Raw genomic sequence first — 15,185 nt, 5'->3', positions numbered from 1 at the left:
GCAAGGCAGTGAGGCAAGAGTGCAGGGGGAGCAGCAAGGCAGTGAGGCAAGCTCATCTGACACAGTGGAGCTGCCCATTGCGTTGCGAAAACCTACACGTGAAGCGGCAAGGAAGGGTGAGGTAGCAAGGAAGGCTCTGCCAAAGGATGATGCTTGTGATGACCTTGATATTGGCAATTTTGTGTCTTACAAGGCTTTGTCACCTTCATATAAGGCGTTTGTTGCCTCTCTGCAAACTGTGTCTATCCCTAAGGATTGGAAGGCTGCAAAGCAAGATCCGAAGTGGCATGAATCGATGATAGAGGAGTTAGAAGCATTGAAAAAAAACAAGACATGGGTGCTGACCACATTGCCGGCAGGAAAGAAAGCAGTGAGTTGCAAGTGGATTTTTACTGTGAAGCAGAATCCTGAGGGCAAGGTGGAACGGTATAAGGCTAGATTGGTCGCCAGAGGATATAGTCAAACTTATGGAATTGACTATGATGAGACATTTGCTCCAGTTGCAAAGATGAACACGGTACGGGTATTGGTCCCGTGTGCTGCAAACTTTGGGTGGAAATTGCACCAGTTAGATGTCAAGAATGCCTTCTTACATGGTGACTTGAAAGAAGAGGTATACATGGAGATACCGCCTGGTTTTGGCACAGAACAGACTACGTGGAAGGTATGCAGGCTGAAGAAATCCTTGTATGGTCTGAAGCAATCGCCGAGGGCATGGTTTGATAGGTTCAGACGAGCTGTTTGGAATATGGGGTATGGCCAATGTAATGGTGATCACACGGTGTTTTATAGACACATTGATAAGAAGATCACCATTGTTGCAGTGTATGTTGATGATATCATCATCACCGGAGATGATGAGGAGGAAATAAAGAGAGTGAAGGGGTGTCTGAGCAAGGAGTTTGAGGTAAAAGACTTGGGAAATCTAAAGTACTTCCTTGGCATAGAAGTGGCTCGGACAGAGAAGGGAATATCTTTGTGCCAACGAAAATACACCTTGGATCTTTTGAGTGACATGGGCATGATGGGATGTCATGCAGCCCCTACTCCGATTGAACAAAATCATCAAATAACAGCACAATCAGGTGAGCTAGTGAATAAGGAAGATTATCAGAAGCTGGTTGGAAGGTTATTGTACTTGTGTCATACCAGGCCTGACATTACGTATGCCGTGGGGGTGGTGAGCAGATACATGCATGAACCAAGGAGTGGGCATCTTAATATTGTTCACAGAATCCTGAGATACTTGAAGGGGACTCCGGGTAAAGGGTTGTGGTTTGCGAAGAGTGGACATCTTGAGGTGGATGGCTATAGTGACTCTGATTGGGCTAGCTGTCAAGATGATAGACGATCAACTTCAGGCTACTGTGTGTTTGTGGGAGGAAATTTGGTGTCATGGAGAAGCAAGAAACAGACTGTTGTGTCTAGATCAACAGCAGAAGCTGAATATAGAGCATTATCTCAAGGGTTGTGTGATATGCTCTGGGTGAAGCACCTACTATGCGAGTTGAAACTTTTGAGGAAGGGACCCCTAAGAGTGTGGTGTGACAATCAGTCAGCTATAGCCATTGCTAATAACCCAGTTCAACATGATAGGACGAAGCATGTGGAAATTGATCGCTTCTTCATTAAAGAGAAACTAGATGCTGGGATCATCAGCTTTACTCATGTCAGCTCTGGGCAGCAGTTTGCAGATTGCTTGACAAAGGGACTGGGAACAAAGGACTGTAACTTGGCGTGTGACAAGACGGGGATGATAGATATCTACCACCCATCTTGAGGGGGAGTGTTGAACCGGTATGGGCCCTAGCCCATCAAGATCTGTCTCTTGGGCCCAAGCCCATGAGAGGTGCTGACCTAGAAGAGGAGCCCCTCTTCCCTTCTCCCGTGTGAGCCGCTACATCTGAGACACACACTCAAGCAGGAAACAAGACAGGAAGCGAGGCTGCTGTCTGTAGGTACCCATCTCCCGATTCAACAAACATAAAAGTAACAGACATGTTAAAAGCACAAGAGATCTTACAGGTCCTCCTTTTGAGCTCCTACTTGTCGCTTCAAGAGTTGCTGTCTCTGCAGCCTGCGGATAAATCCATTAGAATTTGAATTGCTCGCATGAAGCTTATTATGCTATAATCTTTAGGAATGCAAGAAACCAGCAGAAAAATTGTCCAAAAAATGCGTGAATGCAAGAAACCAGCAGAGAAAATGAAAGAAAAACATCAATAAGTTCACATAATGTATGTTGCTTCAAAACCAATTTTTTCGATCCGGAACAGTTCCCATTATCTCATCACTGGGTAAGTACCATAGTTGATAGTTGGCTCATGGTTGTCAGCTCGCGGACCTCGATTCACCATAACCTGGGATTAGTTTCAATAGGCCACAACTTAAAGGATTATGGTGTGCTTTCAAGGGGATTGGCGGGGGACCAAGTTTCCTTAGGCCCTGTACAACGGCAGGTGCTTAGACAGCTGCCTGAGAAAAAAACCTGGTTTTTTTCCTTGAGACTGGATTACACGGGTGCTTAGAAAGGAGGCGGAAGCAAACTTTTGCTTCGGTGCCAGCCCGGTGCTTGCATAATAACTGCTCCCTTCAAATCAGTGCATCCATCGGCGGAGGGAAAAGAAGAGCACAGCTAGCACCCCACACCAAGCACTCTACGTTGTGGAGCAACAAAATTACCGAGGAGCAGCACAACTAGCACCGGCGGACTGGCATCTGCATTGTACAAGGCCTTAGAAGCTTGGGTGCATCCATGCTCAAAAAAAGGTGATCCGACAAACATATAGCAACTCCCAAAAACAAAACACAACTAAAAGCAAGTATTGCAACATCCACAACCACACAGATACACTATATCCGTGCAATTTGTTTCCTCCATCCATGTTGATTACATGAGATTGCATTTATTAACATATTCTTGTTTGTCTAAAACTATGATCTCCAAATATTGACCCTATAATTCTGGTCTCAATAATATGTACTTCACAGCTAATTCTGGTTCTCCTGTTCTACAACTACGGACGGGTGCTCGTTATGGCATTTTTTCCTCAGGAGCATTATGGTCTTATTGAATGGAATAAAATCGAAAGTAACATACACATGGAACTGAAGATGGCAAAGACATACCCTACAACTTAATAAAGACATAAATTAGAAACTAGGAGCGTATCACCATGACCAAATCCTACAGATAGGCAACCTAAATCAGATGAGAGGCCTGGTAGCACACATTCTTACTTAGGCAAAAAATTCAAATCTTAACTAAGAGAAACTGGAGCATGTCTTGAACTGCCTTGTTAACTTTATATGAGTACAGGTGTATAATTGACAGATAATTGTCTTGAGTGTCGGGAGAAGAGAACTAGCAAGTTGAAAAATGAAACAAACCTCAATCTGCTGAAGCTTGGCTTCAAAAAGCTTTTCTCTGTCTTCTTCCTAATGAAAGAAAGAGAACCACCACAAATATATACTCAGATAAAGGAACAATGAGAAAATGACATGCATAAAAAGGTTGCAGCCAATATAATTTAAAATACCTTCAGAGTTTGCCCATCAGGAGCAGGATGAGCAAGAATGAATAGACGATCAATAAGAACAATAACTGGTTCTTTACCCAAGCTTTTCCATGGAACCTATCAGAAATCACATTTTGCATGAACAACTGAGACATATGACATAAAGCAAAGGCAGGCCCGGAAGGAGATGCTCCATAGTTGGGCAACAAGAGCTATGATTGAAGATCAGACGATACACACAACACATGGAACACAAACACCCTAGCACAGCGGTTTGCACAACTGATAAGTTGAAAGCCTGTAGCAACCACTCAGCCACTGCACCTTCATGCCAAAGAAATATACTCCCTCTGTCCCGTTTTTCTTGTCGCGGAGGAAGAACTACGGTAGTACAAATCAGGTATACAAATGGCAATAACAAAAACAGAACAGAGGGAGTACTTATTTTATTAAGATTCATGCACCAACCAGTAGAACCAAAAGTCCAACTAATGGAGAAGGTTGGACAATCTGCATATAATTCAACACTCCATCTCACATGTGGCTAGATAAGGCCTAAACATGGACAAAAAGAGGGCAAGCAATTTCTTTATATTATTTGCGAAAGCCAAGACTTGAACCCAAGACCTCTTGGCTCTGATACATATTTAGTTTCATGCACCAGCAGTAGAACCAAAAGTCTAAACTAATGGAGAAGGTTGAGCAATCCACATATACTTCATCAAGTTCTTGGACACATTTCAACTATGCACTCCCTCCACCCAGGTGCATAGGGTGCCCTACGAAAATCAAATATTCCAGATATATTAGTCGCCTTTTGTTTGTTAGCACTAATTGCTCACATGCATTCCTCACCACACGAAGCGTTTTCAGTTTCCCTCTCCCCCCTTTCCACGTACAAGACAATCATCTGCCTCTAGCATTTAATTCTTGTTGCATGCATGCATAGAGGATTGGAAGAATAGGGAGAAACGGGTGGTGAGCCAGTACATAGGTGTCCAACCATCACAGCAATTAATATGAGATTAACTATAGGGAGAGAATCGCGTGATGATTGGCTTTCTTCATGGAGAATTTCACGGCGTCCAATCTACACGCACCTAGATTGCGCTGCCCTTCCTTAGGCGCCCTATGCACCTGGACGGAGTACAAAAAGTTGCTGACTGTAGAACTAGTCAAACACTAAGCAACTAGCTAGGTGTGATGCATTCGAGAGAATGAGCAGGGAGATTGCTATAATACATTCTGACCTTAGACAGACACGGAAGATAATTTTACATTTCATAAACATATTTTTTGCGGGGAGTAAAAACGGTTTTGTTGAAGAGCCAAGTTATCCAATATATATAAGGTGCTAAAATATATGATACGCTCAAGTAACAATACTGTGACACAATAGCTTAAGAAAACATTAGATGTGTAATGTAATGTACGAATGTGCTACAACATTCTACCCAAAAATAATCAAGTTCATAAACAAAAAGGAACAAGAGACATACCTTCAATGTTATGGTGCCAACAAACCCAGCTTTCACTGTTACTGGAAGCTGAAGAGAATTGAGTGCTTCAGCCTTCAGTTTCAAGTCTTTAAGGACGACATCGCCTATTCAAAGAGAAATCCAAGCAGAGTAAATACAGCAATGCATAGAGCAGTAGTGCAACGGCACAGTTATGTGCTGAAATTTCCAACACAAATGATAGCATAATGAACTACAAGATAACTTATATGTCATGTGTCCATAGTAGAAAGCTACAGGCAACTGTGCATTTCTGAAGCAGGATACCATGCACCGTGGATCATGTACACCACAAATATTGTCATTAAATGGTGATTGCACCCCCTACAGATTCTGATGTGCCAAACTGTTGCAGCTTGATCACATTGTGTCAGCATAAACTGCATGCAACACCTCTCAAAGGCCAGCTACACTAGACTGAAAAGCAAAGGGCTCACACGGGTGCTGCTTTGCAACACCTACGAGCTACCAATGGTTGGTCACACTGCCTCAGCGACTGTTTACATCCAGATGCCAAAAGCAAAGCTTTGGAAGGCATATCTCTACTTCTTAAAAAGAATGTAAGGTTCCCATTTCACCTTTCTTCCCACCACCTCCTCGTCCAACCTTCCCCATATGATAATCAATCACCTTAATTTACTTGCCTTCTGAACCAATTCCACTTTAATTTACTTATCAAACTTCTCATCAAAACATAAGGTAAATCACGGACAGGATTTGATAAACATTTATTTACGCAATCACATTAATATAGGCAGGTAATCGCAAGTTAAGGTACTAGAATATGTATATCCCATTGCAACACACGGGCATTGTCCTATTATTTCTCTACTACTTAAAGAGAATGTAAGGTTCCCGTTTCACCTTTATTCCCACCACTTCTTCATCCAACCTTGCCCATATGACAATCAATCACCTTAATGTACTTACCTTCTGAACCAATTCCACTTTAATTTAGTTACCAAACTTCTCACCAGAACATGAGGTAAATCACGGGTAGGATTTGATAAACAGTTATTTACACAATCACATTAATATGGGCAGGTAAATCACAAGCTAACTTACTATAATATTTATATCCCTTTGCAACACATGGGCATTGTTTTATTATTAAATTAAAAAAAGAATAGTGTTCCTTTTCCTGCCAGGCGGGGTGCTTCGTCCAACATTCCATATTTTTTCTGATGATCATTCCTTGAAAACCGCTTTAATTGTCTCATCTTTTATTGACTTACCAAATAAACTATATTTTCTTTGGCAAGTCAATAAGTGATTAAAAAACATGACAGAATTTGATAAATATTGATTTACACAATCATATAATACAGAATTATGGGCTAATGGACTAGAATATTTATACCCCGTAGCAACGCACTGGCAAATACCTAGTTCACAGAAAGTTGTGTTTGTGGGGTGTTCTTTGAACAGAGTAGGGAAGCATCAGCCTCTTGACTTTATCAACTGTTTTGTTCAATTAGACTTAGGCTGTAATTTTGGCATTGCAATGGCTTCCCAAAAACACTTGCACATGCTATTTTAGTATTTTTCATGCTAAATGATTGTCAGCTTTCCACTTGGGAGATGTAAGAGATATACTTTACAAGAAGTCGGCTTTCTCTATGATTACTGAGCCCTAGCACTGCAATAACAAACTACTCCTTAGGATGATGTGCTAGGATATCACATACAACTGGCATTACAAGAATAGGTGTTATTTTAAGCATTAGCACAACTGCAACGGTTATAAGTACAATGTAAGAATCATAGTTGCAAGATCTGCTGTTCATTCAGTTCGCGATTCACCACTTGTGAATCAAGTTTGATGGGGGGTATACATCTCTGGTTCGTTAATCTGATGACTGATTCATGTCAATGAATCTGATTCGCAAACTCCGAGTAGCAATCATTGTTCCCAATTTGTAAATCTATGTTTGTGTATTTAGTTGATTAAATTTTCCATCATTTCTGTTGCTAATTGCCAAAGGGGACCCTTGGAGCAGCGGTCAAGCTGTTGCCTTGTGACCATGAGGTCACGGGTTCGAGTCCGGGAAGGCTGCATACAGAAGACCCCAAAGTGGTCGGACCCTTCCTCAGACCCTGGGAAGCGGGAGCTACGTGCACCGGGCTGCCCTTTTTTCTGCTGCTAATTGCCCCAATGCAAAGAAGGTTTACTTTTTATGGACTGGACAGGTAAAATGCAAAGCACATGACCCATCATGTTCTGCAGATTGATTACAGGAACAAATTCCAAAATGATTAGGAAGGAAATAGCCACTGAAACATCACAAATTCCAAACTGATGCTCAAAAGTCCAAATGTGTGCCTCACACATCCACGAAAGCTTAATGCTGCCTCCAAAACCCATTGCTCACAGCTTCCCAGGAGGCCATCTTTTCCATGAGCTGCTCATCTTTCTCTCATATTCCTCAAAGAGCTACTCGTATTGCTCCAAAATCTCCCCAGATCCACCATGGCAGAGCTCTCCGAACACGTATCCACTTGTGCACCTGGTGTAGGATAGCCCACGGGCACACAGAGGGGAGGAGACTGTCCTCCAAGCATGCAGCCAGGTCGCACCAGCTGACCCTGTAAGGTTCCCATCATGACATGGCAGGCGTTGGACGCCAGTGTCAAGCTACTGTTAGCTTTCCCTCACGATAGGCCCTCATCATAGGTACAACCGTAGAACTCTGTTAGACGTCACTTCTCTCCCAATTTGTGTGTAGACTGGCCAGTGGCTGTGCTCTGATCAGGTTTGTTTGAGTTCGTAATTCGGCGAACAAACTGAGCGAATTCAAGCCCCAATCTAGCTCAAACAATCTAGATCTGAATACGAAGCCACTACCAGAGAATTCGGTAAGTAAGGTAAAACTAACATCATACGTAAGATTCTAAGAAATAGTCAAAAGACATCAGAACTGCAGTTCATTCAAGCAAGTGATGATGGTAAAGACAACAAAAAAGATGGTCAGAAAAATATACCTTTCCACACACTTATTCTAAGCGCTTCAACAGAAAGTCCTTCAACATATTCACCCAAATATTTGCGAAGCAAAAACAGCACCTGCAATTAAAAATATATAATTCCTTCATGCCTCAGAATTTTAAGTACTAATATAAGGATGAAACTCAGTGAATAAGAAAATAGTAATGGTTTAGAAATTCAGGATTGATATGGTTGTGCTAATCTGCTACTTTGCATATTTGTCATACGTCAAAAGGGCAGATAAAAACTTGGAATGTTACAAAATTATGCAAGGACTTAATAAGATTGTATTCATCAATATATCTCATTAATTACGACATATGCCAGGTGGGCTTCAAATAGCTGTGGACTATTTCCAGAATCAGCAAGACGTCCTGACACTCATCAATGTGACAGGTTAAAATTGCTGGTATGTTATTTTTCTCTCCCTTATTGAATATTATCCATTGTCTGTAACCATTTAGCCTGGTTCGCAGAACTGATGATCATGACAAGAACTGGTTGTAGCACCGCATAACTTTCTTACTGGCACTGCTAATGTTTATTAGTTTACTACTATATATCATAGTGTTGCAGAAGTCAAGACACTGAGCAACCTTGGAGAATGAATGGTTGCAGACTTAGAATATGATTGCCCAGAACATAGCTTTGACCACAAAAGTACTGGTGCTCAAGTGACACTCGTGACTATACTTATTACAGACAGGCTAAGCATATGTAACACCCTGTTGTACGATCAATCCATAACTATAAACTCTTCATCCATAACTTGAGATACAATGCGCCAGGCAAACTGACAATCCGATCGATTTGTTCAACATAAGTGCAATGCATCTCCACCATGGGAACTTAAGCAGACAAAAACTACGAAATATTTTTTGGAAAAATATGGCCCCCCTGCCCCGTCACCGCAAACTCTGTCCCGATCACCAAGGACACAACGTGCAACCCATCAAGACCAACCCGAAATCCCCATAGTTCCGCACCAACTGCGCAGCGTCCGACTACTCGAAACCTGCAGCGCGATCGCACATGACCACCGCTGCAGTGGGAATCCACACACACACACACACGCACGCACACGCACGCACCCAATTGCCGCTCGATCATGCATGGTGCGTAACCTCGTCCTAATCGAAGACGGAAGAGAAACGAGGGAAGCGGGACAGGGAGAGAGATCGAGATCATACGTGGCCCTCGAACATCGCCGAAGTCGAGGGGCGGCCGACGACCGGGTCCGGGGCGCGAGGTGGGGTGGGGGCACTAAGGCGACAGCACGCGCGCGAACCCGTTGCCTCCGCACGCCCGGCGGGGAAAATCTCATGGACGGGACCGAAGGGGCTAGGGTTCCGGGAAAGCCAGAGGAGGCGCGCCGTGGCGAGGAGGACGACGATGCGAGGAGGTGACGCGGGGCGGAGAAAATGGTGGGAGTGGTGGGGGTGGAAGTGGGGACGAGATGGGGTCAGAACGGGGCGCTGGCCGGTGGGGTCCTTTTGGCTGGGTTCAAAGCCAAAAAGGGGTCCGTCCCGAGCTCTGTTTTGTAACCTATAAAAGCATCTCCGCGCCTCCAATATGCCTTCCAAATGTTTGACCTTTTTGCGTATAAAATCGGGATCTAACCCTGGTCTGGAGAAATTTCGAGATTTAACTCTTTTACTACCGCTGGAGGACCTGGCGGTAGCGTTCTACATGCTACCATCGCCCTTCCTGGCGGTAGGTTCCTTGACATCGTTTGCCAGGCAACGGCCGTGGACACGTGATGAAGGGACCTACCGCCAGGCTATTGCAATATACCGTCGAGATGTCTGGCGGTAGGGTCCTGGATAAGGTTGTGAGGACTGGGGTTGTGTTGCTTCCCCACTCACTCATTCACCCATTCGTCTTTCAAGCTCAAGCTCTCTCCCCTCTTCTCCCCCACCCAAGCACCCACTAGATCCCCCTCCATTGCTTGAGATTCGTCCGGTGGATCGCGGGCATTTGCATCACTCAAGGTACCTCTCCCATCCCCCCTTCATTTGGTTGGTTCAAATCATGCATTTTGCTCATTTTGTTGGAAACCCTAGTCCATGATTTTGTTGTGGTGAAATCAATGTATATTAGCATTTAGGGTAATGTTTGTGCTTTGGCAATGTATTGTGTCACTAGCATTGTTTGGGTAGTAAGAAATATCATTTAGGGTTTTGTTAGGGTTAGGTTTAATGATATGGTTAGGGTTAAGGTTAGGGTTAGGGTTAAGGTTATGCTTCAGTAAATGGCTATATCACGAACGTTATAGTAGTTACCTCTTGAATTGTAGCTCGATCTAATCCTAGGGTTATAGTTTTTGGCAAGAGACGGTTAGGATTTTTGCCTTGGATGACCGTTATAGTAATCCCTCGACTTGTAGGATGGGATCGGTCATCTTTGTTGAGACTTCTGCGGAGGCGGCGGTGAAGCGTGAACGTGCAATCATTGAGGAAAAGATGGACTTGTGGGTCAAAGTCGTCGATACATTGAATGCGACTTGTAGAGATTTTTCAAATATTATGTGTCGAAGTGCGACGATGACAAAGTTAAGTTATACCAATCTAAAGAGAAAAACATAAGCAATCTCAAGAAGGAAGAGAAAATTCATAGACGCACTTTTGCAAGGCAAATTGCATTGTGTGGCACAAGGGATGAAGTGAATGAGATGGACTTTAACAACTCTGGCCAAATCATTGACTGGCTAGTTAGGCAACCATCATCAGCGATACCTAGTCGGGCATCTCGTTGGGCTTGGGTCCGTGAAAGAAATGATGTCATTTGTTGCAACCCGGGGCCATACGACAAAGATGTGTTGTTGATGGACTAATAGAGGGGGTTGAAACACATGGTGATGTAGTGTCATTTGGACTGTAATGGCATGTACCCTTATCATTTATGTATCCTATGTCATTTGAACCAATGAAAACATTATGTAACCTAGGTCATTATAAATAAGTTATGCTTTGTGTTTGTATTGAGTTTTGGTTTGAGTTGAGTTTTGGTTTGTTCCATTTCATGTAGCATGGAAAACGGGACCCCGAAGATGATGAAGAAAGCATATGAGAAGTGTTGTGACATTGCATCTATGAGTTTGGCGGTACATCATGAGAACATTGTAGCGGAGCGACAACTTGGTATCAAGAAAATAATAGAGAATTAAAAATTGTAACTTAAAACAAGAACTACAAATTTAAAGCAATAATAAAGAGCCGCCCGGGTTAATAAAACTGAGAAATTTAACTCGGAAAGAAATTTTTTGGAAGCTCCGTTGCGGGATAAAAATTGCTGCATGTGCAGCAGCACCGACTATTAGAAATCCGCCAATCCACGTGCATTTCAGTCAAATTCAGATCCATTTTTCGAGTCCATGATATAATATAACCAAATTGGATAGATTTTCCACCTGTTTAGCTAAGAAAGAATAGAATTTTGCCAATTCGGCAGTTCGATCTATGATTTCACATTCATGGACGAAACAATTAATCACAGAACTCATATTATATTATAATTATAATATAGGTTCTTTATCTTTTTTAAAAATGAAATGGAAAGATACGGTCTAGTTCTATACGAATACTGATGGAGGATAGGGTCAAAATTGAAGTAAGTCGTTATGATTCAAGCAAGGGACGTATAATTTATAGTTATCCATCTTTGAAACAGGTATTAAGGTCGTCGATCTTTTAGCTCCTTATCGACGTGGAGGAAAAATAGGACTATTTGGGGGGGGGGGGGCTGGAGTCGACTAATCAGAGACTTTTAGGATCTTCTTTACATCAGGTAAATCTGTCGGCCCTGTCCGTTTTTTTCTTTAAGTTACGACTCTTTGCTGCTTACTTCTATCAAGCCATAGGGAAAGTCTATGATGAATTTGGAAAACTCATCTCACTCTTACTCTATGGCTCGGACTTAATGGGGGAAGAAAACATCTTCCATAATTTCTTTTTTGTTCAATTCTGGACAAAAAAGAAAAGGAAAAAAGGAATTTATAGGGTCAGATTTATAAGTAAGTATCTCTTGTAAAATATGAGCAACACCAAATCCTTCTAAAGCCCAAACTTCCATTTCTCCTACTCGTTGTCCCCCTTGCTTGGCTCTTCCTCTAACCGGTTGTTGTGTAACAAGTGAGTAGGGCCCAGTAGAACGCCCATGAATTTTCGCCGTGCAGTTGTATGGTCTGGAGAAGCTTACTTATCTTATAGTTTAGCTGCTTTATCTGTCTTTGGTTTTATCGCTTGTTGTTTTGTATGGTTCAATAATACAGCTTATCCGAGTGAGTTTTATGGACCCACCGGGCCAGAAGCTTCTCAAGCTCAAGCATTTACTTTTCTAGTTAGAGACCAGCGTCTTGGAGCTAATGTGGGCAGGAATATTGACCTGTTGTCCATCGACTACGCCTTTCGGCCTGATCTTAGGCCCTGACTCACCCTCTGTGGACGAACCTTGCGGAGGAAACCTTGGGTTTTCGGGGCATTGGATTCTCACCAATGTTTTCGTTACTCAAGCCGACATTCTCGCTTCCGCTTCGTCGACCCCCGCTTTCGCGGTTGCTTCCCTCTAAGGCGGAACGCTCCCCTACCGATGCATTTTGACATCCCACAGCTTCGGCAGATCGCTTAGCCCCGTTCATCTTCAGCGCAAGGGCACTCGATCAGTGAGCTATTACGCACTCTTTAAAGGGTGGCTGCTTCCCACTACTTGATAAAAGTATCTTATGACTATCAGTAGAAATGATCTTTCCCTTGCGTTCGGCTATAATGGAAACCCTCGAATCTAGAGCTGTTTGGCGTTCCAATCCAGTTCCAACAATGCATTTCTCGGACCGAGAAAGCGGAAATAGAAATCCCTACGTCCTTACATTCTATTTAGGATTAGGAATAGGTGTAATCAGACCTGCTTTTGACATATCTATCCTATTCTTATTTGGGGACATATCATAGAAAAATGAAATCGAAAATATTCCGAGATGGCAAATATTCGGAGATGACTATGAAAACACCTCTCTGGATCCTCGAATTGAAAGAGAGATTGAGAGGGATCAAGAATCCTAATTCTCGCTATTTGGAATGGATCCAATTCTATTGAGCTTGAAGCATGGTTCAAGAGCAATTGTGAGGCAAATACTGCCATGATGGATTTCAACAAGTATCCTTTCATGGAGGAACCTTCTGATCTTAAGGAGAAAAAAGTTTTCCGAAGGTTTGTGAAAGAAAAATAGAAGAACTTAATGAGCTGCATGAGATGGAATGTGCTTGCAGACATTTTTTGGCAATGGAGATCTTTTTCTTTATGAGCAAAGAAGAATTCCCAAGCTAAACTTGAGAAGACCCGGACAGGTTATTGGATGGGCAATCACACAAGGCAAGTTAGAAATTCTGGAACGCCATGGTTGATGGGCATTGGTTCGGCGAAACGAAAGGTGTGTTGGAGAATTAGGCCGGATCGTCGGATTTTCAACTGAAACCAATTCCTGATCTGTTGGGGAACGTAATAATTTCAAAAAAAAATCCTACGCACACGCAAGATCATGGTGATGCATAGCAACAAGAGGGAAGAGTGAAAGATCGTGGATGTCGCCTAGAGGGGGGGTGAATAGGCGCTTTAAAATAATTACGATTTAGGCTTGAACAAATGCGGAATAAACCTAGCGGTTAATTTGCCAAGCATAAAACCTAAAACAACTAGGCTCACCTATGTGCACCAACAACTTATGCTAAGCAAGATAAACTACTTAGGTGATAGCAAGATATATGACAAGAAACAATATGGCTATTACAAAGTAAAGTGCATAAGTAAAGGGCTCGGGTAAGAGATAACCGAGGCACGCGGAGACGACGATGTATCCCGAAGTTCACACCCTTGCGGATGCTAATCTTCGTTTGGAGCGGTGTGGAGGCACAATGCTCCACAAGAAGCCACTAGGGCCACCGTAATCTCCTCACGCTCTCGCATAATGCAAGATGCCGTGATTCCACTAAGGGACCCTTGAGGGCGGTCACCGAACCCGTACAAATGGCAACCCTTGGGGGCGGTCACCGAACCCGTACACTTTGGCAACCCTTGGGGGCGGTCACCGGTACCCGTCAAATTGCTCGGGGCGATCTCCACAACCTAATTGGAGACCCCGAAGCTTGCCCGGAGCTTTACACCACAATGATTGAGCTCCGAACACCACCAACCGTCTAGGGCGCCCAAGCACCCAAGAGGAACAAGCTCAAGGATACCAAGCACCCAAGAGTAATAAGCTTCTCAACTTGAAACTTCCACGTATCACCGTGGAGAACTCAAACCGATGCACCAAATGCAATGGCAAGGGCACACAGAGTGCCCAAGTCCTTCTCGCTCAAATCCCACGGAAGCAACTAGTGCTAGGGAGGAAAATGAGAGGAAGAACAAGAAGGAGAACACCAAGAACTCCAAGATCTAGATCCAAGGTGTTCCCCTCACAAAGAGGAGAAAGTGATTGGTGGAAACGTGGATCTAGATCTCCTCTCTCTTTTCCCTCAAGAACTAGCAAGAATCATTGGAGGGATTGAGAGTTAGAAAGCTCGAAGAAGGTCAACAATGGGGGAAGAACACGAGCTAAAAGGATAAGGTTCATTGGGGAAGAAGACCCCCTTTTATAGGTGGGAAAAAATCCAACCGTTACCCACCAACCAGCCCGCGGCCAGCGGTACTACCGCGCCTGGCCAGCGGTACTACTGCAAGGCCGCGCGGTACTACTGCTTGCATCCAAGCGGTACTACCGCACAGTTGTGCGGTACTACCGTACCGACCCACGGTACTGCCGCAACCCCAGCACAGAACCGATAAACAGGTGCACAGGAGCTGGGGGCGGAACTTCCGCACGCGCGGTACTACCGCGCCCCCCATGCGGTACTACTGCGAGGCAAAAGTCCCAGCCAGGGGAAAAGGGAAACTTCCGTGCCTACTTCCGCAAAGAAACGGAAGTAGCAAAAACCCGACACAGTAGTACTGCCGAGGGGCGGTACTACTGCCTGACCACATAGCGCGGTACTACCGCACGGCGAAAGCGGTACTACCGCGGTAGGTGCGGATGTAAAATATTACATACGCTCCTACTACCGCAAAGGGGCGGCACTAGCCTGGTGGGCAGCGGTAGTGCAGATCCAGGGGAGCGGTACTATCGTGGGCACC

The 15,185-nt window shown here is 43.8% G+C and overlaps 1 protein-coding gene across 1 annotated transcript in view; it reads right to left on the bottom strand.

Annotated features, from left to right (window-relative positions):
* The window catches only part of LOC125512571 (calcium-dependent lipid-binding family protein), an 86,431-nt gene extending 76,949 nt beyond the window's left edge, over positions 1-9,482 (bottom strand). Inside the window, exons 1-6 of the mRNA XM_048677665.2 lie at positions 9,212-9,482; positions 8,018-8,099; positions 5,018-5,121; positions 3,540-3,635; positions 3,391-3,438; positions 2,024-2,077 (exon numbers count right to left, since the gene is read on the bottom strand). Of these exons, the coding sequence (XP_048533622.2) occupies positions 2,024-2,077; positions 3,391-3,438; positions 3,540-3,635; positions 5,018-5,121; positions 8,018-8,099; positions 9,212-9,226 (399 nt within the window). The 5' untranslated portion in view covers positions 9,227-9,482. The remainder of the gene's footprint in view (positions 1-2,023; positions 2,078-3,390; positions 3,439-3,539; positions 3,636-5,017; positions 5,122-8,017; positions 8,100-9,211) is intronic.
* Positions 9,483-15,185: the final 5,703 nt, after the last annotated feature.

This window comes from Triticum urartu, chromosome 6A, assembly GCF_056163025.1.
Source record: "Triticum urartu cultivar PI428250 chromosome 6A, HENAU_Tu73, whole genome shotgun sequence".
NCBI lineage: Eukaryota > Viridiplantae > Streptophyta > Magnoliopsida > Poales > Poaceae > Triticum > Triticum urartu.
The sequence above is the reverse complement of the archived record's forward strand: the minus strand, read 5'-3'. Positions and strand labels throughout refer to the sequence as shown.